Here is a 24608-nt window from a genome sequence, read left to right on the forward strand (position 1 = left end):
ATCTTCAGCTCAGTAAATGTTCAGTCACTAATATAAAACCAAAAACATCTCAAATCAAGATAACCAATACGACACGCCAGGTGTTTTTCAAGCCACATCAGAAATCCATAATAATGGGCGGCACCTGTGGTTCAAAGGAGTAGGGTGCTGGCCTCATATGCCGGAAGTGGTGGGTTCAAACCCAGCCCCGGCCAGAAACTGCAAAAAAAAAAATAAATAAATTCCATAATATTGTAGTTCTTAACCTTGAAGGAAATACAGAGACTGAACTAGTGACAGAGGAGCTAAGTGCTCTAGAAATGTGGAAAAGAAAAAGACCCACGTGTTCTGAAATAAGCAGGGAAGCTTTCTGGTGGAGATGGGTTTGAATTATGTGGAGCCAATGGGATGATTATAGTTTGGAAGGTCATTGATATTGACAGCCCAAGAAAAGGTTCAGGACCCTGTCACCAACATCCCCTTATGTTACCCAACACTGTTTAATAACAATAACTAACTGACCCTAACGAAGACGACCAGATTTTACATAGCACACACACACTCGAAAGCTGGATTGGTTTTCCCCAGGTCAACTGTTTATAACTTAGGATGCGGTTGTATCAACGGCAAAGATTTCTTTGTAAATCTGGCCATCTCAACATCAAACATACACCTTTGGCCCTTATTAGCATCATATTTTAACCCACTAATATGCCCAGACCATCCATATAATAAGTATATAACTGTAATTGCTAAACTAAAGGCAGAATTTTAGGTAAAGTGTAAGATATGACTAAATGATCTGGCATCAAACATATTTAATTGTTAAAGCAAAGCAAATTGATAAGAATAATAATAGAAGAATATTTTACTTTTCCCCAAAGATGTGACTTAATTAAAATCTGTAAGCTCACGTGTCTGGAACATGCAGAAGATGTTAGAATTCCTGTTTTGTTGCTTAGTTTTGCCTCTGGCTCTTTGCCAAAACAAGTAATCCAACTTTGGTTTCTTTCTTCTGGAACCCTGGTTAATAATACGTACTTATCTGGTAATATCTAAATGTTCTTTTTAAACATGCTAAGGAAAAGATGGCAAGAGAGTAAACAGTAAGTCTAACTTAACTAATCACAGTAATACAAAATTCCAGTTACCTATTTTAACCCAAAGTGGTAGCTTCTATTTTAAGGTGAGAAGAAGACAGAAGTAACATCTGTCAGGCCCCTATTACCTAGAAGTGCTTTAATAGATTGGATATCAGTTACTTAATCAAGTCACTTTTGAAAAGCATTGCTAGGGCGGTGCCTGTGGCTCAGTGGGTAGGGTGCCGGCCCCATATACCGAGGGTGGCGGGTTCGAACCCGGCCCTCGCCAAACAAAAATAAAAGCATTGCTAGCAAATAAGTCTTTCAGAGGTTCAAATGAGTATTGCAAGTATCAAAAGGTGGGCAGATAGCCAGTTACAGTGGCTCATATAATCCCATTTGTTTGGGGGGCCAACATGAGAGGACCACTTGAAGCCAGGGGTGCGAGATCAGCCTGGGCTACATAGCAAGACCCTATCTCTACAAGAAAATTTTAAGAAGTAGTTGGGCATAGGAGCATGTGTCTTTAGTCCCAGAGACTTAGGAAGCTGAGGCAGGATGATCACTTAAGACCAGGAATTCAAGGGTACAGTGAACTCTAATTGGGCCCCTACATTCCAACCTGGGTGACATAGTAAGACTCTGTCTCTTACACAAAACTGAACAAAACAAAACAAGTGGCCAGACTGCAGAAGAAGCCAGGGATTTAAGGACTTCATAAACATTTAATATTAAAATTAGTATCTGAATAACATTCAAACTAACTGAAGGACGTGATGGAAATAACTTTGAATAATAGATAATTCAGCACACGTGTGCACCTGGTTTATAGCCTATCAGCTAGGACTGGTTTATTTTCATTAGCAACAATAATATTTAACACAGGCTAATATTTTAGCTTTTATTTACTAAACATATTCCAGTTCCTGACCTCAGGAGTTTGCTGAGTTCCGGGGGGAGATAAGTTTGGTGTTAATAAGTCTACAAGCACTTAGTAGATACTTACAACGTATGAGGCATTTTGTGCAATAGAGAATAAAACATGGGTCTTTTCCCCAGTGACTATATAATTTCGCTTAGGGAATTCCTAAAACAGAAAATAACACCAGACAGTCTCTAATGAAGGGCTAAATTTTATGAGAGAGACCATAAATATTAGAGGACTTTGGTCTTTCATTTAACAAGTTGTGAATGAGCACTACTATCTCCCAGCATTCTAGGCACTTGGAATAAATGTATCAGCCGATGGGCACAGGAGATAAAACCCTCCTCCTTCCTGGGTTAACATAACATTCTTGGGGGTGAAGCAGACCAACAAACGATAAATATAATCCATCAATAAATTATGTGGTATGTAGGATGATGATAAATGCTTTTGAAACAGGAAACTGTAAAGGAGGGGAGGGCAGCAAGGACGACGGACAATTCAATAGGACGGCCAAGGCAGTCCTCAACTAGAAGGTGAGATCTGACCAGAAATGAGAAAGACAGGATGCGTTTAGCCAAGAGGATGTCAGAGCAAAGGGCTTCAAGACCGATGCGTGAAGGCAGGGGTGTGTCTGGAATGAGGGAGGAACGGCACAGAGGCCAGCAAAGCTGGGGGAGTGTGAGACAGAAGCAGAGGAGAGGGGACCAGAGAAGTCAGCTGAGGTGGGTCAGCGGGGCATGGGGCAGGCTTAGGCTTTTGTTATAAGCGACACGGGGAGCAATCGTAGGGTTTTGAGTGGAGTGACAGATCTTGATTACATTTTGACATGATCCCTCCCGATGAGTGGTTGAGACTAGGCTGGGAGGAGCTGAAAAATCCATCAGGAGACTAGCATCCAGACAAAGACCGTAGCCTGGACCAGGTGGGTGGCAGTGGAGGAGGAAGAAGAGAGATTCCAAACACATTTTCAGTTTAGAGGGAATGGAGAGCACTTCACAGTAATGCAGTCAGAGAACACATCATGGAGCAGAGATTACTTCATTTCAACTTGACCTTGAGGAAGAGGGAGGATTTGAAAAGGCGGAAGAGTTAGGAAAGGCACTCCATGACTTGAAGGCAAGAGTAAGCATAGCTTATTCTCGGGACAAAGAGATTAGTCTGAACAGAGCAGGGCAGGCCAACAATTGGCATGTGGTAAAATCCATAAATAAGAGCTGGGAAAAGCCAGGCAGAGGTGTCCAGACTTCCCAGTGTTCACTACAGGGCCTTGCAAACAGCAGGCGCTCAATCAATAGAAGAAAGAAAATGTGACAGACTTTTAGGACCATATATCTAACAGTTTGCATTGGATGGCAGAGTTTCTCACTTAGCAGGTCAGCTAAAAGGCCGTGCAGAGGCCTGTTATGAGGCAAGAGGTATAATTCCCCTGGAGGTAATTAACAGTTGACTCTTTTAAACCTGCTTTACAGTATTAACCACAAGTGCCATTCATGACTTGTGGGAACCTCGATATCCCATTGGCAACACCTTGCTCAAATAAAAATTACATGGGTCTAAAATACTGTGTGTTCAAATAGCCACGTGATCTTAATTCTGAGGTTGTAAGAGTTGAATTGCAGTTGCTGCTATCAGTCACACGTGCCAAATTTCTGTGTCTCTAAAGTCGTTACAGGTGCAAAACTACATTTACAAAAAAGATAATCTGGAAGAAATTTACAGGAAACTTAGTTACATTCAAATGAGTCCAATTCATGATCAGCCACATTTTCAAATATTCAACACCAGTCAATGGGTGTGAGGCCTTGAGCGTCTGTTTTAAGCGTGTCCAGAGGAAGCTAACGCAACAGAAGCTCTGGGTCAATTCTGTTGATTTAAGAAACAGAGAAATGTAGTTTGCTCAGATTTCCTCTGACTCGGAGATATGTACCTAATAAAGAACTATGAAGGTTTTAGAATTTCCCCAGAGTCATCCTAATAAAGTTGTGAGAATGCTGAAAACAGTAACCTATGACAATCGGAGGTATAAAACTTGTTTTTTATTTTATGACCCAGGTTTTATACTGCAATTAGCAGCTTAAAAGGATAATTGCTGTCAGGGAGCTTTTAAGCCAAGTTGCATCTGTCTGGGATGCCAGAAGAAAATGAGATTTAAAGAAAACCTGTGTTTTCTTGTAAGCATTTAGTACAAATGACATTTATTGGGGTGTTTCCTATAATTCATGCGGGGAAAGCACAAGATAAATGACAGGTTTTAAAAAAACAGTAAAGAGGTTTTCAGAATCTGAAAATCTACCAAATCTACTAAGTCCTGGTGTTCAAGAAAGGTTAATCAGAGTCAGATAAGAAATAAATAATAAAACAAAGCCATATTAAGAAAAAAATTAATACGGACAACAGTACAACTCAACTAAAAGGCCCTAAATTGTTATTACACTTGAGATTATGAAATTCAGGGCTGTGTCAGGAACTCAAAACTTCTCTGGACTTCCACTTTATTTTATAGAGAACATTATAATCTAGGATGGTTTTTCAATATCACTGAGAAGAAAACATGCAATCATCACTTTCACTGAGGCCCAAAAATGATTTCAACCTTCGGAAATTCAATTTCTTCATAGGCAAATGTTAATGAAAGTATATAGTTTCTCCATTTAAAGAAATCAGATACAAAGACGCTTTCCCTAAGTCTGATCATTTCCTTATCAAAACACTGACGGGTGAATGTGCAGAAGCCCCATTTCATTCATAGAACTGCAGTAAAGAATTCCACAGGTTTTTGTTTTCCATATTCCATAAGATTTAGGATATTGTATCAGAGCCTTCTATTCTATCCACAAGAGACCAGTACCACAAGGATAAAACAATTAACTCCATCAAGGACTTTAGGAACAGAGGGCCAGAGAGGAAAAATAACTGGTTCAAGCACACACTGTCCGTCTATGCTGAAGATAGGACTTCTCCTTATATTCTCTAGCACGACAGGGGTCCCTTCAAACTTCGGGAAAGGCGAAAATACTGGCCGATTATGTAAATGTTTTTGGAGTTGTGCACACTCAATAAAAATGGTGTGCAATCACTCACTCGCTCCTACCTCAGGAGAGACTCTCGTTTCGAGGGATTGTCTATTGCAGCATTTATCATGTCTCTAAGGCTTATTTCCATTGCTCAATCAGCTCCAAAGGACAAGTGTGTCATCATCTTTCAATGCTCTGGTGCAACAACTTAAAATTATAAAATTCACACGGGACTAAATCTGGCAGTAAAAGCAGGAGGCCTATTCAGCTTGAGCTTGTAGAAGCTTCCCTGCAGTCTTGCCAATTTTTATTAGTGGAAATGGTTTCAGAGCCAGTGTGGGGTTACTTGGGGTTGCTTGAGGAGCCCTTGGTGAAAAAAGAAAAAGGAATTAACATAAAAGGGTCACAGTAAAAATGGAGCCTAGGAAAGAGCATGCCAGTCCTCTCTGGGCATGGTGGTTAAGGGCAGTGGAGAGTTTAACCTCATGAATATGACAGACACAGCTGGACATTTGGGTCATTCATACTAAAGGTGCTATTTTTTCTTCAGCAGCAGTACCCAGGAACTTCCAACAACCCCTCGTTATACTTTGCCTCTGATGAAGGAAAAGAACCATCTAAATTAACTTCCATACCTAAGCCAAATATCTCATCTCCACAGGGTTCCATCTCTGCTGGCCTCAGATAGCTAGTGATGATCATATAACTAATTTATTTCAAATCTGTCTGTTTGTTTTGGCAAGGGTGGAGTTAATATTTAACGGGCATCTATGGAATATGATGGAAGGAATAATCACAGCTCTCTGGGCTGTAGGAACTCACCAGTAAGTAGCCACAGACCACGGAAGACAAGAGTTCAATCACTGCTACAAAATAAAATGTTTTAACTGCTAATAATTCTACTCTGTACCATGTTCATTAAGAAGAAAAGTACTAGATCATTCTTTTGGAGGGATTTGAGACTCAAAAAAGTTCAATACAGTTCAAATTCAAAGCTTAAAAACAGAGATTAGTACAGAATGAAAACTAACTTCAATCACATAACCATGCCCCACCCTGAACACCCTGAACACCTTGAACTCGGCCCTCCTTAACCTAAAATCTTTGTTGCACTCCATTCTAGACATATTATTTTCAAACAGACAAAACTATCAAATTTTGACCCAAGAACTATTTCACAGTAGAACCAGGACATTCTGCCCTGAGGCAGGCTGAATTAATAACTAAAGAAAGATAGTAATAATCTTTATGGCTTGCAGAAAAATAGAGTAATAGGACTTTCTAGAACATCATAAAAATTCCATTTAAGAGGCTCAGATGATAGAACTATATATTGAGTGAAATGATTACAATAAAATAATATTTTAGAAAACATTTAAAAAAAATTTTTTTAACATTTTTGTTTTTAAAAGCTTGATACTTTAAAAATTGTGACGGATAGAGTCAAACGTTAGGCTTCCAGCATAATTAAAATGGTTAAAATGTAAAGCAATGAAGTGATTTAATTTTAATGCTTTAGCGCTTACATCGTAAAATATGAATCACAATAATTATCGCCATCTATTATTTAATCTTGTATTTAATCTATGAGAGCAAAACAAGTAGAAATGGAGAAATAAATATGAAACAATATACAACAGAAGAAGCTATGCTAAGAAACTCCAATTTCAGAAGGAGGTATAGAAATGAAGAACTTAGATTTTGCAATGGCCAAGAAGGAAATGTTGAAAATGAGGTATCTGTTTGAATCTAATTTACCTGAATTGAAATAGTAGTTAATAGTAGTTCAGTTAGCATGCCAATAGGCATTTACACTTTTAGGGATTTCATTTTCTTTATGTGTACAACGAGATGCTTGGAACATATTTTTCCAGGTCCTGACGATGTATTCTTCTGTAACACATTAGGCAGCATGCTAGGAAGTATCCTCAGAAATACAAAAAAGAATAAAGCTAGGTCCTACATTCTGGGAGCATACCATTCTTTGGCAGAGTTAAAACGCACATACACGTATCTAAATTTCAAAGCAGAACAGAAACATGCTGGGAGTATTTCAAGAGGAATAAAAACGCTGTGAGTGAGATAAAAACTGCTATGGGAGGTATTTAAGATGAAAAGGGAGAAAAATAACCCCTCAAGTATTCTAAAAAAGCCCTTCTCTATTTGGGGGGAAACATACAAAAACTCAGGAAATAGAAATGAAAAGATTGTTTTTTGATACACATGTATCTTTCATGCTTAAAATGCAGAAAATGGGGGCCACGCACCAAGATAAAATACGGATTAGGTTAGATTTCTTTTTTTAGTTAAGTTCTGACTATGTTTTCAAGTGCACACCATAGCAGCAAACGAAACAGTAAAATCCTAGACTATATACATGATGGTATTAGAACACATCTAGCTAGGAAAACAAACAAGAGCAATTTCACCCTTACATAAGTGCCCACAGTCCCCAGTACTTGTTTCGGGGACAGACTTTACCTTGTGATGTGTTTGCAGACAGTGTATCAGTGAAGGAATCATCCTCTGGGTCAATAGCAGTATCTGCCAGAGTTTCACCCATAACAGCATGGAATAGGGATTTGCTGTAATTCACACTGATATTTTGCCTTTATCTTGCAAAAGATCAATCCGTTAAAAGACTTGCGGTAACAGAACTTGTGCATACCCCAATGAATCAAGACATAAGTTTCCAAGTATGTGGGAGAGGTGCTAATAAACAAAGGACGGGGTCTGAATTGGCTGGCACTGTTCTGTTAGGGAGCCAGCTGTGACAAAATGTTGTGTCATAATGTTGTTCACTGCTTTGGCAAGACTTGGTACATTACAAGGAAAATATTGCTACACCGTCTCGCCAGTGACCCACATGCTTAGTGTCTTGTGAGGGGTGTGAGCTGTACAGTACTTAGAATTACCAGCGCAGAGACTGGCCAATATTCACTTGCTTGTTTGACGATGGCAAAATATACTTCAATGGAGAGAATAAAAACAGGGTCTGATATGGTTTCAATGTTATATACATCAGAGTTTGCTTTTTTAAAACTTCCGTTTATCCATCAATAGCAAATGCAGCCATGTCTCACCAGTTGACACTTGAACAGCAGTTGATGTTTAAATGATAGATGCTGTGTCATAACGCAGAAATGGAGTTCTTTGTGAGGACTGCATCACCAGAAAAAAAGAAAACAGACTCACCCTGCTAGGCTGATGAGGAATTGTGGTCAGTTTTGTAACCAGGAAAAAACTGGCTTCTTGCTCAGGGCCTTTGCCCTTTTTGGCAAAGAGAAACATTAGCTGTGCCAAATGACACACGAGTGGCCTAATCTAATTGCAGTGACTTGTGGATTTTAAAAGATCCCTCCACAGATGGCAATAATTCCCTGATTTACACTTCTCCCCCAATATTCCCCAACTGAAATATGTGTGTGTGTGTGTTTAATCTATGTTGAGGAGTTATTCATCCTTCAAAGGGACTAGTAAAAGTTTCCTCAGAAGAGCTTCTGAGTTTTGCAGCAAGAACTTCAGAGTGAAATGCTTACTGGGTCTGAACAGCACAGGGTGAAGCGAGGAGTTGGGCAGCTCATTCATGCCACCTAGCTCTCTCGGGGACCTTCTTGGTTTTGTTTCTGAGGCCATCGTATTACATGGTCCTCCAGTTCTGTACCGGTCTCCGTTACAATTTGGTCAATACTCAGAGTCAAGTATTGAGGATAGTCAATACTATCCTCAAAGCAACTCACTTCTGGACTCTGTTGCCTCTCATCTCTTTTTTTCTGAGACACCACTCGACTTGCATGTCTGCCAGGCAGCGAGCCTCTAACAGTCCTCACACTGGGCTTAAGCTGCTCTGTAAGTGATACATTTTTTTTTGTAGAGACAGAGTCTCACCTTATCGCCCTCAGTAAAATGCCGTGGCGTCACACAGCTCACAGCAACCTCCAAATCCTTGGGCTTAGGCCATTCTCTTGACTCAGCCTCCCGAGCAGCTGGGACTACAGGCGCCCGCCACAACTCCCGGCTATTTTTTTGTTGCAGTTTGGCCGGGGCTGGGTTTGAACCCGCCACCCTCGGCATATGGGGCCGGCGCCCTACCCGCTGAGCCACAGGCGCCGCCCTGTAAGTGATACATTTTTAACAGCCAATTATTCTATGGCACCAGGACCTGATAACACATACACAACCCGCCCTTCCTTTTTCCGCTAGTATTTTTTACTTGAAAGCAAAAACCTGGCTTACTCCTGGTATTTCATTTGTGTGTTCAACAAATATTTATTGGCAATAGGTGGCAAGCTTTGAGCTAAGTGCTAGGGAAACGATGATGAACAAGAAGGGTGTGTTCTTATCTTACAGAGCTCAAAAATAGTAAATAAGGAAAAATGTACAATTTTGATCAGCACAGAGCCTGCCACATAGCAGGCTGAGCAACTGCGGCTTAAAGTCTTGACAGCACAGACAAACCAAGCAACACAGAACACCCCAAGTTACTAGCAAAATAGTTACACCATGAAGATCGTTTAGTCATGGTTTGTGTTAATGATAATATTTTGTCCTATCATGCTGGAGTGTGCTGGGTCACTGAAGCAACAGCTTGCTCACATGGCCATCAACAAGGATGAAAATAAACCAATTTTATTGTATCTAATTATGCTTCTGTGTTGTTCTGAGAAAATGAAAAAGCTTGTTAATTTCACCTTACATCCATCCATCTATTCACCCCCCCATTCATATGGAGGTGGTGACTAAGGAACTAGGCCTACTGAACTGATAGGCACACGTTGTGCACACCTGCTCTAGGAAAATTAGCTCAACATAAGGAGGTGGTCAAAGTAGGGAGGTGGTCCCCTACGGAGATTCTACTAAATATACTAAGCACCAGATATTAATCTTGGCTTAGGAGATAAATACATTGGTCAGCCAAGGTTCCAACTGAGAATGAGCTCACATTTAACGATATTTAAAATCTTTACATCCTTCGTTTTAACCTGGATGGACGTGGAAGACATTATTCTTAGTAAAGCATCACAAGAATGGAGAAGCATGAATCCTATGTACTCAATTTTGATATGAGGACAATTAATGACAATTAAGGTTATGGGGGGGAAGCAGAAAGAGGGAAGGAGGGAGGGAGGTGGGGCCTTGGTGTGTGTCACACTTTATGGGGGCAAGACATGATCGCAAGAGGGACTTTACCTAACAATTGCAATCAGTGTAACCTGGCTTATTGTACCCTCAATGAATCCCCAACAATAAAAAAAAAAAAAAAAGAAAGAAAAAGAAAAAAAAATTATCCAAATATACCTAAAAGAATGATCTTTCAGTTTAATTAACTTTGAAGGTCAATTAGCAAGCATTGGTATTAGAAATAATACATTTGCTTAACTAAAGTTGTTACTATCAGTGAATAGTATGTGATCACCAGGAAATGTATAAGGGTTTTGACATGCATGGGAATAACCCTCCCTTCAAGGCCTTAAAATCCCCCAGCATCCTACCCTTCATCCTATCAAAATCAGAAGGATATTATACGATGTAATAAAGAGCATGATGGTAACTGCATCATAAGATTTGCAGCTTTAGACCTCGCCTGGGGTGCTTTTTACACCAATGGGTTCTCAGCACTTGTTTGTCGATATGAAAGTCAACTGCCACCCATGGGGGAGAGCTCCCTGGGAGAACAATGTGGGTATGTTACAGAGTGAGGAAGGGCAGTAAAAGACCACTTCTACATGGACGATGTACAAATGCAAACTTGATTTCTTCTATGGAGAGATGTAGGGCTTTGTGCAAGGCAGAGGTTGAGAAAAAGGTTCTCTCTCGTTGGGCTTTGGAAATACAGGGATATGGATGTGGCTTGGGGTGCAAAAACAGCCTCAACGGGAGAAAGAGCAAGGGGAGTGGGGAGTGATCATTTAATGAGGAGAAAGGGAAGCTTCTTTAACTCTATCCTTGTTTATGACACTTGAAAAAAAATTCAGTTTGGTATTTGAGAGGGTTACTCTTTAATATTTAAGAAGAGTCATTTTAATATGACTTTCTAGAACCCGCATTTGCCTAAAAGAATCTGAATAATTACTGAGCCAAAAAAAAAAAATCTCCAAGTTTTAGTACATTTTGGAGAAGGCAATTAGACCAATAAAAGTTGTGAATGATTCAATAGCAAAAAGAGAGGGTCTAAAAACCAACAGTAAAAAGTATCCAATGTACTCAGCCCTACTATGAAGCTAAATTATAGCTTTCACATGAAGACTATAACCCAACTATAGCACAAGAATATGGGGAAAGGGCCAAGGAAGGGGAAGGGAGGGGGGCGGTTTTGGTAGAGGGAGGGCAATGGTGGGGCCACATCTATGGTGCATCTTAGAATCGGTACAGGCAATTGCGCTAATGTATACAGCTATGATTTAACAACAAAAAAAAAGAAAAAAACATTTAAGAAATTCAATGGTTGGCTCAGTGCTGTGGCTCAAGTGGCTAAGACACCAGCCGCATACACCTAAGCTGGTGGGTTCGAATCCAGCCTGGGCCCGCCGAACAATGATGGCTGCAACCAAAAAATAGCCAGGCGTTGTGGCAGGCGCCTGTAATCCCAGCTTCTTGGGAGGCGGAGGCAGGAGAATCGCTTGAGCCCAGGAGTTGGAGGTTGCTGTGAGCTGTGATGCCACGGCACTCTACCCAGGGTGACAGCTTAAGGCTCTGTCTCAAAAAAAAAAAAAAAGAAGAATCCGGCAATTTTATTTTCTTGAAAAATAGCTACCAACTTGCAAAGGATTTATGTGGATTAAATATATGAACTCATGATAATATCCATGTAAATGGAATAATAGTGCTTGGCAGCCATTTATGTAAGACTTTTTGATAATATTAGTGAAAAAACAATAATTAATAAAAATTGAGTCAAAAAAATAAAAAAAACCCCAACAGTTAATAAAATTATGGTGTTATTATCTCTATGAAGTATTTTTTAGTATCACTGAGTGTTGGCATGATTTACATAAAATATTGACATGATCCAGGATATTAAATATTTTTTGCGTTGCCTTATTCTTGAAAGATAATGAAAACCTTAGCAATTATCTGGCTCCCCTCGAAGTCTTAATCTCCTTTTGGCTTACCATTTGAAATTTATCTCTAGATTGAGTTCAGATCTTTAAAACTGCTTCCATTGCTTTTTTTTTTTTCTTTTGTGTGAACTAAACTATGTTAGTATCGGTGTAGCATTACGTGTACAGTATTTTTTTGTTTGCTGTAACGTCATTTTAAAAGTTTTTTCATTTAACGCTGTAAGTGCTACTCAGCTACAAAGTTAGTTAGCTAAAAGCTCCTTGAGGGCTTATAACACTTTATAACCCTAGACCCTGGCTCAGTATCCCTAGTTGGCTTTATACCCCATGTTTTTTGTTTTTATTGATGATGAGAGTGATGAAAGAACGGCTGCTTGCCACACTAGTGCCCCGTGTCTCATTCAAGGAGTTTAGAAACCTAATGAACTGATAACAGCACCCATTTTCTTCTTGTTCCAACAAGACTTAAATTTCTCGATGATCCTTTGAAGGGAGCCAGGTAATGGCTCACAACCAGCAAGACCACCTCACCTCACTCATTTCTCCCCCCACCCCAAAGACTGGCTGCCTCTTCCTAGTGCAACTGAAGTTGGCTGGGAGCCTTATCTTCAAGGGGTGGTTGCATCAGGCCAGAGTTTCTTCATAGTCACAGGGAAGACAGCATGGGAGGATGATGTGCCAGGGGGGCACAAGCCTTTGAGAAGAACAAATAATCCTGTCTCCTAGATGGAACGCCAACCACCGCCAGGATATTCCCCCAGAAAGAGACAAAGGAATCCCACTGTTCAAAGCATTAGTGTCGTTTTTTTAAAAAAATCATTTATTTGTTTGTTTGTTTTTGAGACAGACTCCTGCTGTGTTGCCCAGGCTGTTCTCAAGCTCCTGGGCTCCAGTGATCTTCCTGTCTCAGCCTTCTGGGTGGCTGAGCACCCATCACTGTACTTGGCTGTGTCACTTTCTCTGAAAGGCAAACTTCATCCCTCTTTATCATTGCAAACTATAGTTTTATTCAGATTTTCCAAAAAGTAACATTAAATTAAAAGACTAGATCATTTTGATGTAAAGAAAAACAGCTTTGAAGAAATGATATTAACTTGAACCCAACAGCTCCAGCAGATATAATGTGTGGTAATTTTTTTTTTTTTAATGTGTGGTAATTTTTTTAGAAGTCGTCTTGACGTTAAAGTAGTATTAAAGAACATTGACCCTGGTGCCAGAAAGCCTAGGTTTTCAGGTTCTTATCTGGGCTCAGCCACAAATTCGTTGTGTCAACTCTTTGGTTCCACATCTCTAGAATGAGAAGAAGGCTTATCTGCACAATAGGATAATCCTTAAGGGCCTCTAGGTTCTAATGTTGAGATACTGAATAATATGCCTTTAATTAGCTCATTTAATGCAAATACTCTGTATCATAGTCTTATCCACGTTCTAATCCTGAGTGACTATTTTCTTCTCATACCTGACAGATAACAAGGTAACAGCATATACTTTTCCTCTGGAAGAGTAATGCCCAATAGTAAACTAAAAGTTTCGAAAGAAAACACAATTGAAAACTTTCTTTTTTCCCCCTCGAAAAGGTTCACTTGCCTCTAATACCTGAAAAAGAGTCTTACCTGTCTGGTTACTTTCTAGGGAATCAATGACACACTTCAAATCACTGTAACTCTGAACCAAAGACGTCCCACCTGAACTATGTATGTCTATATATGAACTTATATATGTCTTTGCAGGTATTATCTGAAATTCTCCAGTAAGTTGGAGATGAATAAATAATAAAATACCATGGGCCATACTATCAATTGACACATGTTCATTTGGTGAGAAATCCTAAACCTCTAAAACACGTACCTTCTTCTGTTTTCAGATTTTATCAGTTAATTTTTCAAGATCAGTTATGTGGAGATGTCTTAGGTAACAAATCCCACCACTGGTGACCCATGCTAGAAACCCACGGGGCCCCACAGCTATACAGCTACACTCGAGTTTAGTTCATGTAAAATAAGCATACTAAGGGAAATGTAAGGGCTATTGAAATCACAGACTCACAAAACTTAACACCAGGGAGATTAGCACATTCAAACTCTTAAATTTTTCATATAAGGAACATGGGTTCCAGAGGAATGAAATGATTTGCCCAAAGCATTATCCACAGAATTAGCAGCAGAGTCTGAGCCAGAAATCTGAATTCCCAAAGTTCCAGCCTGTGCCCATCTTGTTAAAATAAGCCGATGAGATGTTCAAATAAATTGTTCAAATCAAGGATCCTTATTGCCAACAGTCATGTGAAGAACAATCACGTTTCATGCTATCAGCATGACAGCATTTTACTATGACATCATTCACTTAATATGAATGAATTACCTATGAAAACGGCATCAGAGTTCAGACACTCAATAACAACTTGCCTTAGTAACTAAAATTTGATAATATTTGAATGCCAACTAAGATACTCATTTTGCAGACAAATGTTCTCTTGCCTCATTCATAGATTTCTTCTTGAATCATCCTAGTATTCTGGGATTCTTTTGGTACCAATAGTTTTTGTTTCTATTGATATAGTTCCCAGCTCTTATGAAAATGAAAGGAATGCTTTGTGAAAACCTCCACTTTGAGGTTATCATCCTCCAACAACATCAACACCCCCACCCCCAAGTCCCACCTCAGAACTGTACAGTGTTTTTATTTCATTTGAAGCTCACAGCAACACCGGGAGGTTATTCAAAGGCAAACAAGAAAATAATAGCAACTATTGAATAGAACTTCCATATGGAACCAGGTAACAGTTTTTTTCATAAAGCTTTGCATAATTTGTGTTCAGTTAGTATGACAGAATGAATCAAAAAGACTTGGGTTTGAATTCAAGCTCTTACAAATGTTTATGCTTTGGGCATGCTACTTTACCTTCCGAAGCCTCCGTTTTCTTATCTAAAAAAGGAGTTGTGAGAATTAAGGATGATTTAAATAAGTCGGTGCCTAGGACAGAAATAGGCTCTCGAAATTGTAGTAATATGAAATTTTATAATAAAAATTTTAAATCTTACACATGAAACTTGACTGATAAAATAATGAAAACAGTCATCAAGTAACACTCTTATCATTTTGTTCTTATGTTAAAAGGAGCTACAAAAATATGTTTCGGGAAAAAATGGTACACAAATAGAACATGGGCTCTTCAAAGACAAGTACAAATTTTAAAAGTTCACTTAGCAGAAGTAGACATTTTATTCATGACAGTAAGCAGAGAGCTGATAGGAAATAAAATAAAACGTGAAATCAATGCATCGTAAATTCAATTTCAGTGACAAGTGACAGGCAGCATGGAGCATATTTTTGTATCTGTTTTCCACTAAGGTTCATCTTCAATCAGTTAATAGTAGATTAGGTCAACCTAGACGTTTGTCTCATTAACAATTTCTGTTAAAACACAACATTATAAATTCTGTTCTAATTAGGAGTTTCCATTTGAATTTATACAGTATATCTTAAAGCAGCATCCGTGAAATCAAGTAGACTGAAAAAATATAAACTAGCTTTTTTTTTTTTTTTTTTGAGACAGTCTCACTATGTTACCCTGGGTAGAGTGCTGTGGCACAGCTCACAGCCACCTCAAACTCCTGGGCTCAAGTGATTCTCTTGCCTCAGCCTCCCAAGTAGCTGGGACTACAGGTGCCTGCCACAATACCCGGCTATTTTTTGTTGCAGTTGCATTTTTTGTTTAGCAGGCCCAGGCCAGGTTCGAATCTGCCAGTCTAGCTGTATGTGGCTGGTGCCATAACCACTGTGCTACGGGCATCGAGCCAATATAAACTAGCTTTAAGATTCAGATTCCACATTTAGTGAGCACTTACTGTCAGGTGCTGTGTTTTGTTTTTTTTTTTTTTTTTAATTTCAGGTTAATGTGAGGGTACAAATGTTAAGGTTACATTGCTTTCCTTTCTAAGTTGAAGTTGAGCCTTCCACCCACGGGGGTGTGCTGAACAGCCCCATATTGTGCACATCAGGTGAGATCCCACATTGCACTAAGTGTTTAAAAGATAAAATCTTCATTAGACTGTCTAAAAACTTTACAGGTAATTCTATTTCATGAAAAGGAAACACACTCAGAAAACGATGAGGGAGAGACTATGACGAGATAATGGCCTATTATACACCAAGCAATCCAGTGATGGATCAGGTTGCCTGGAACAGAACAGCCACAGATTTTCAGCCCTTCTCTCTACCCCTCACAGGCTTGTGAGCTAGTTTATCATCATTATTTCACAGATGAGAAAACTGAGCCTCAAGGTCCCATAGCTAATAAAAGGCAGAGAAGGGATTTAAACCAAATGCAACTGAGTACTAAAGAGGTTCGGAGGATGAACAGAGCTCTTCTGACTAGGGATGGAGATGGAGGGATGGGGAAAGGCTTCAGGAAGGAGAAGAAAATTGAGAAGCTCTGGGGGTCTGTGGCAAGGAGAGGAAATGACGGCAAGACTGAATCAAGTGAAAAAAGCAAGAATGAAGGTAATGGGAGTCTGTGCTGTGTGATAGAAACTCCAACAGACACCGGGCAGTGAATTTCATCAAGCTAGGGAGCCTAACACCACCAATCAAAATGCCTTACAACTACTGTTTAAGGCTGACAGGCTCTTGTGTACACTGTTAAATAAACCTGAGTTGAGCAGGATAACAGAAATCTCTCCAGGAAAGACACGGAGAGTTTCAAACGAAGAATAACAGGGTTTAGGTATATTAAATCCTTGCACCCAAAAGCTTGGTGTTTTTTTGATACAAACTACAGTGTAGTTTTTATACCTTCTTTCCTCAAAGGAAGCAGTTTTATTTTCTTGGAAGGAAAGAATACACTCTCACTTTTCTATATGAAAAAGTAGTTTTATTTACTTATTTATTGCAGTTTTGGTTGGGGCCAGGCTTGAACCCACCACCCCTGGTATATGGGGCTGGCGCCCCACTCCTTGAGAAAAAGTAGTTTTATTTTCTTAAATAACCTTTTATTCTTACAGAACTAATTATTGAAAACTAGAAAATACAGACCAATTAAAAAAATAAGTCATTATATTTCTACAAGAGATTATCAGTGTTGAGTTCTTAGTGTTTACCTGGACTTTTTTTTTTTTTTTTTGCAGTTTTTGGCTGAGGCCATGTTTGAACCTGCCACATCTGGCATATGGGGCCAGCGCCCTACTCCCTTAAGCCACAGGCACTGCCCTTACCTGGATCTTTTTCTATGCATAGATATGCTCATGAATATGTATAGGATACATAGAGATACATACATATATAATATGTGTATTTGTTAATCAAATGAGATCTGGTACTCTCTGGAGGTTAACTGCTTTTTAAAGTCCATAACCTCTATCTTTTCATTTAATTAAGTTTTCATTTCTAACAATACCCCGACCATACTCAAATATTCTTCTTAGCAAAGTATCTCAGGAACGGAAGAAAAAGTATCCAATGTACTCAGCCCTACTATGAAGCTAAATTATAGCTTTCACATGAAGACTATAACCCAACTATAGCACAAGACTATGGGGAAAGGCCCAAGGAAGGGAAAGGGAGGGGGGAGCTTAAGGGTGGAAGGAGGGTAATAGGTGGGGCCACACCTACGGTGCATCTTAGAATGGGTACAGGCGAAACTTACTAAAGGCAGAATACAAATGTCTACGTTCAATAACTAAGAAAATGCCATGAAGGCTACGTTGAACAGTTTGATGAGAATATTTCAGATTGTATATGAAACCTGCACATTGTACCCCTTGATTGCACTCATGTACACAGCTATGATTTAACAATAAAAAAAACAAACCTGAATCTAATCCAGGATGATAAAATACATTTGGCTGGACATCCCTCAAGCCTTTTAAAATCAAGCACAATAATCCCCCACCCTCCCATCCTCCACCTGCCCCCAATGCACTTCATTTTAAGGCCACTGACTAAAGGAAGAGATTGGGGCAGAATGTCTCAACTTCTCCATTGGTCTGGCTGTTTTCTTGTAGTATCATTGAGCTCGATCCTTTATTCCCTGCGTTTCTCATAAATGCTGGATAGCGTATCTAGGGACTTAGGGATTCAAGTCAAACATCTTTGGCTTGAATATACCCTAGGGCTGTGCACTTCCCGCCCCGTCACATCAGAAGACAGTCAGTGTAGGACTGAACATCGGAGCCTAGAAGGGAGGCTCTCTGGCAGCTACTAAAGCCATGTGCTTACAGAGCAATGTAGTTCCAACTGGAAAGGAAGACCATTGTTACCGTTGGTTCTCTTTTATTGAAAAGGTAGATATTTCCAATAAATTCAAACTTTCTCAGTTAAGCACGTTTCCCCTGTCCATTGAATGTTCATATCATAAAACACATAACTAAGTTTCTCTTTGTCAGTTATTTTTAGACAGTTTTACTTCAACTTCATTTTTCTCTGATTTCCTTGGTCCTGTGACAGTATTTTTTTGTTTGTTTTTTTGAGACACAGTCTCATTTTGTCGCCCTCAGTAGAGTGCTGTGGCATCATCACAGCTCACAGCAACCTCCAGCTCTCGGGCGTAGGCGATTCTCTTGCCTCAGCCTCCTGAGTAGCTGGGACTACAGGCGCCTATTACAACGCCTGGCTGTTTTTAGAGACAAGAGGTCTCGCTCTGGCTCAGGCTGGTCTGGAATCCATGAGGTCAGGCAATCCATCCGCCTCAGCCTCCCAAGTGCTGGGATTACAGGCGTGAGCCATCACACCCGACTTGGTCCTGTGACAGTTAACAGGCGGGACGCACAATCTCTGGTTCTTCAGATATCTAATCCGTTTTCTTTTTATTGCATAAATTTAAAACCACTTACTAACCCCTGATGATAGAACTAATGCTTCAGTTTTACCTAACAATTTCCACTAAGAGGGATTTTCAGTTTTTAGCAGATATTTCTTCCTAAATGATAAGGGCTGGGTAGAATACAAACTCGAATGGTTCTTCCTAAGTGATGTTCTGTATCAGCGTCGTTTTAGGAAAAGAATTTAAGATTCCTGACAGCTTTTTGGATGAAGAAACCACATTCCAACCATCTAATCTGTTCTTAATATTCCAGGGGTACTTTTCTTCAGACGTACTAAGCTCTAGGAAGTATGTTTTTATATTTACAAACATGACCTCCATTTTAATAAACTTTTCATTTGAAACCTTCAGAAACGTGGAAACACACAAGTCAGGAGGAGAAGACTAAAACATGAAGACCAGAAAGGACTTTTCCAACTCTAAAATAAGTGCCCCCTCCAAAAATAAAAATAAAATTGAGACTTAAACTCAGTCCTCCTAATTATGTTTTTATTTGTTATCTACTGCGCACAGTCAGAGGAATGGCTCAGTCACTCCGGGCAAGTTGACAGATATCCCACACACTGAACTGAGCAGTGGGAAGGAGGCCAGATTGCTTCACTGTTACCTGGGAATTTGAGGAGGTGGACCCACCAAAATCTTTAAGCGGATCCAAAGAGCAGGATAACAACTCTTTCCTTAGGCGGCAGGAGAAAACAATGGGCCAGTTTCTCATTCGGTGTCATCTTATAGGATGATTCTATTGTATAGTCCATTGTTTATTTCATGTACTGCCTGAAGGGGAAGAGTATTGTTATCTGTGGGAGTGCTTCCATAAGAGGGTTACACAGGATGAGAACATAGCCTCTGGGGAATTAACAAAAGATGAGCATCCAGTCTAGTAGGGAACCTTCAGATAAATATTTTGGGACCTGTGCATCTGAAAGACCTGGGCAGTGAGGTCAGGAAGCTTTTGTGACCAAGGATTAAGGAGATGATGTGTCAGGCTGAACCCAGGGGCTTTGAATTGAGGTTGGGGAATCATTAGGGGATCTGGATTAATTGACAACAGAAATAGGAGAATGAGGTTGTCATATGTGCGAGAAATTGTAGAGAACAATTACTCTAAACCCTTCATTTACAGATGGGAAAACGGAGGTACAAAGAGGCTGAGTGACTTACCTGAGGCCTTGTGCAAAAGGTACAGAGTTAGTGACAAAGTCAAAGCCAGAATCCATGTTATTCTAATTACTGGATCCATTCCTCGGTTCCACTAAAACATATCTTTTCAACTGGGTCTCCTTCCATTGGAAGGGGGCTGGCAAATATCTAATAGATAATATTCTCAGGAGGTCCTAGAGCTCTTGGTAAAAAGTTTTTAAAAATAGCATTATCGAGATATATTTTATATGGGATAAATTTTAGTAACTTGACCAAATTTTGTAACTATCACCATACATCAGTTTTAGATTTAATGAAAGCACAAGAACTCTTATCCTGATTTACAGTTGAATCTGAATTCTTGCCCCAATCCCAGGCAACCTCTCATCTACTTTTCTGCCTCTGTGGATTTGCTGCTTTTACTGGTTATTTAATATAAATGGAATCCCATATAGCCTCATGCCTTTGGTTTTCTTCACGTGGTATAATGTTTTTGAGGTTCTGAGGTTGAGCTGTGGGGTTCATGGTGTAGCCTGTGGCAGTCACAGATTGCTTTTTTTTGTTAAATAATCCAGACTAGGCTGTGGGCGGACATGGCACATTCTGTCTGTGTTCAGTTTGGACAATTTTTGAGAAAAACGTTTTAATTCCGTTTTCCATTTTGTTTCCATCTTCAGGATATAAAATTTATAAAAAAATGTATGAAATTCATAGCTGAACACTGACAAGCAGTTTATGATTATGATTTTTTTATTTATGACAATTTATATTTATGATTTCATCAGTATTACTACTTTAGTTGTCCAGGATTAATGACAAACTTTTGCTATGTAAACGATACATCTCAGTTAACAGAAGGTCCAGTGAGATCCAGGCCTGCTGTATGAAGTTGGAAAGAGAAAAATTCAAGGAAACTTTAATCATAGGTAAGGCGTTGACTAGCAAAGGGTGTTGAACCTCGAGAGACACGTGGTTAAAGTAGTCATTTCCATATTTGCACTTTTAATTTTAATGTTGAGGGTTTTGTAACGTCAATGTGATCTATACCTTCAAAACAAATTTGTTATGGATGTGCAGGTACATAAGAGCTAGAAACAAAGAGTTTGTAGCTCGTTTTATGCATATTTAAGCTATATTTAATAAAAATTATGTGAGAGTCATAAGAAATTTTTTTCCAAGGGTGGCGCCTGTGGCTCAAGGAGTAGGGCACCGGCCCCAGCCAAAAAAAAAAAAAATCTTTTTCCATGAAATCTGTGCTTTACTCAAGCTATAGTAAGATGTATATAGTAATAAGACACCTGAAACAGACTTTACACACTTTCTAACCCTCTTGTTGAATGAACAAAGACGAAAGAGGTGACATGACTTGCGCAAAATCATGCTAGTGACAGAGCTGAACCTGAAACATGCCTCATCAACGTCACAGCTACAAAGCATTTATTCCAAGTTGGATGTCGTTCATCTCACTGAGCCTTTAATCGTGTTAGAAATAAGATGGTCTCTAACATTGAGACAAGAAATGAATTCGTTTTCTACCAATGACTGAAGGATGATTACATTCCGAACCTTTAATTTAGCATCTAAGATCTGGTATTCACACCATTGGCACTGGGAACAAAGATGCGTTGGCTAACTTTAAACTGCGGAAGGCTATACAGTCACCCCTCCAGATCTATAATGGATTGGCTCAGACCCTGTAACATTCTGAAATTGAGAAAAGAGAGAGAGAGAATCTTGCTGTGCTTCCCCGGCTGGGCTGGACTCAAGCAAACCTTCTCCCTCTGCTTCCCCAATAGCAGCTGAAGACTACAGGAGCAAGTCACCACACTATGTTTTTGAAGGCCTGTGGGAGAGTAACCTACCCCAAACTTCAATGTCCATAAGAGGCTCAGCCCTCTTGCACTTTCAGAAGAAATTTTAAGAAAGATGATTATCATTCTTTGAAGACTGCCCTTAAACAAGCCTAAAGACTGTTATTCACTATGTTCTTCCTTACCTTCTTTTCCCAGCTAAATGTTCAGTTGCTCATTATTAGTGCCTTAGACCTGCTTCAGCTTTTTGTACTTGAAAGTTCTAGTATCATTAATTGCTTAGGTCGTGCAGAGAAGGAGCGCAGGGTTCTAGTCTAGGCTGTACGAGTTCCTCATGTCTGTGGCCAAGTTACTGGCGCGTCTTGGCTTCAATGTCTCCATATGTAATATGGGAAGTAATATCTGCCCTGTCATACGGGAATGTTATTAGGATTAAATACGTTACCAAATCAAAGAACCTTATACATTTTAAAGCTCTACGCAAATTGCAAAATAGTGTTTTCCTATAGTTAACAGAACACTAAAAACATTTTCCTTAAGGTTATAATTTAAGAGCTTCATTGAATAAATATTAAAATATATACCCACGTAAGAAAGTTGAAAGAAACTGTGCCATATCGCTAACAACAGTATCTCTGGGTGATAGGAATATGAGTAATTTTTGGGGCTTTATTTTTTGGTAGATTTTGCAATCATAGCTATTACTATTAAAATCAAAACCTTTAAATAAAATCAAAGCACGCAACAATTGAGCATTAAAAAGTGATCGCTATCAAATCTGGAGGACTCTTTAAAGGAGAATTATACTCACAGCAAGACTTCAACAGTTGATAAAATTTAATTGACTAGATTATTAAGGTAAAGGGCACAACTGTTTAGCTAAGCCTTTTCAAAGAAGAGCAAGGTTATCAAGAATAATGTAAATGTTTCCACTTTTCTAAAGAACTATTATCTTCCATCTTTTTTGTTTTTCCTCCGAAGTGTTTTTGTGACCTATCAGAATCACTAGTCCTCAGAGAGTATTAAGAGGTGAAGGACTCATAACAGGGAAAACCTCAGACAGGAAGCTCAACGTTAGTGTTACATAAAAGATACCGCAAGCTCCTGACCTGGTTACTCTCCTCCTCAACAGCAACCTGCACGAATCTGGCATATGGCGCGTGCTCAGAAAGCGTTCATCCACCAACATCCAGCCCAAGGTTAAGTTCACCTTTTTACTGAGAATTCAGATCAGTGGCTTTTTGGTTCTACCACTGTCTCAACCTGAATATCATTTTCCCTTTAATACAGCCTCAGCCTCCTCACTTCATACCCCCTGGTTCCCCTCTCTGAGATAAAAGGATTACATTAAGATGAGCATATATTTTATTACCCAAACTGGCACACTTGTAAGGGAGAAAGAGGACTCTCTTAAAAATCACGCCAGACAATGGGCATCAACTGGGGACTTCCCAGGCAAAGCAGGACAACCATCAATCGGCGATTAAGCAAGGTGAGGAGATTTAGAGGAAAAAGAGGTGTCGTAATGACTTTGGTCCTGGCAACTGGAAACTGGGTCATTAATGTCATAGTTCCCCCCCACCCACTCACACATTACCTTCCATTTCTAATGGGTAGAGCTCATTCATGTAGAAATTTTATATTCGTACTTTCCTTGTAAATCTATAATTAGGATGTGGTGGAGTGGATTTTCTTTGTTCGCTTTTCTTTTCTTTTTTTAATGTCGAGGGATCACACAAGGCAGTTGTTTTGGAAGGGAGGATGGAATTGCAAAGTCTTGCCCTGGGCTCTCTTGCATTAAGAATTGTTGTATCTGGCCACTTTTCAAGCAACCAGATGTGAAGTAAGTAATGCAAATCTCATTTTAATATCTTTCAACATAAATAACAATAGTCAATTTAGGTATTTCAAATCATCCAAGAGTTGAGAGACGTTAACTCCATAGAAGCCACTAGAGAAAAGCTAGAGAAAAAGAAATTGTCCTATGAAAAATATTTTTTTTCAACTATCAAAATAGTTTATTTAAATGAAAGCAGCAAAATACAACTTGGTTTGATGACTATAATTAACCAACACATCAATGGTGGCAAAAGCTAGGATACTTCAGTTCAGTAAATGCTCAACATTTGAGAAATCTTTTTTTTTTTTTTTTTTTTTTTGCAGTTTCTGGCCCGGGCTGGGTTTGAACCCACCACCTCTGGCATATGGGGCCGGTGCTCTAGTCCTTTGAGCCACAGGAACCTCCCTGCATTTGAGAAATCTTAATCATAAGCTGTAACTATTGAAGTGATTGTATTTCTGGATTATTAATTCTCAGGTCTGCCAATGTCCCACTAACACAGCCCAATACCATTTTTGCTTTGATGGTACCAGTCCGACCATTATCTGGAGAACATACTCTAACTTCTAACTTATACTAAAAATCATATCGATATCTAATCCTAACAATAAATGCTTTCTATTAAACTGAAACATCAATGGATTAAACTACTTTGAAATAAAATTTAACAATAATCACTATGACTGCCAATTTTGTAGTATGAGCCCATTAATCAAACTGACAGACCTTGCGATCCATCAAATGAGTCCAGTCTGATAACAAATTCACGCCATTTAAGTCTGTAGGCATAAATAAGACTAACAGTTGGGAATACATTAAAAAAAGAAAAAAAATTATAGAAATAAACTTAGAGCAAATAAAGATGTTAAACTCTTAATGAGCTAGGTGTTGGGATACTATATAAAAGTAGGTCAAGGGAATAGCTCAAGTGAA

General features: G+C 39.2%; 1 protein-coding gene across 5 annotated transcripts in view; it reads right to left on the reverse strand.

Moving 5' to 3' along the window:
- Nucleotides 1-24608, reverse strand: part of PPARG (peroxisome proliferator activated receptor gamma) — a 143950-nt gene that overhangs the window by 73444 nt on the left and 45898 nt on the right. The window contains exon 1 of one of the 5 annotated variants that reach the window (XM_053600084.1): nt 7485-7731. The exons of the other annotated variants lie outside the window; for them this stretch is intronic. Coding sequence (XP_053456059.1) covers nt 7485-7566 — 82 coding nt within the window. The 5' untranslated portion in view covers nt 7567-7731. Of the gene's footprint in view, nt 1-7484; nt 7732-24608 lie in introns of those variants that run through there. 5 annotated transcript variants of the gene reach the window in all.

The sequence above is a fragment of the Nycticebus coucang genome, chromosome 8, assembly GCF_027406575.1.
Source record: "Nycticebus coucang isolate mNycCou1 chromosome 8, mNycCou1.pri, whole genome shotgun sequence".
In the NCBI taxonomy this organism is placed as follows: Eukaryota; Metazoa; Chordata; class Mammalia; order Primates; family Lorisidae; genus Nycticebus; species Nycticebus coucang.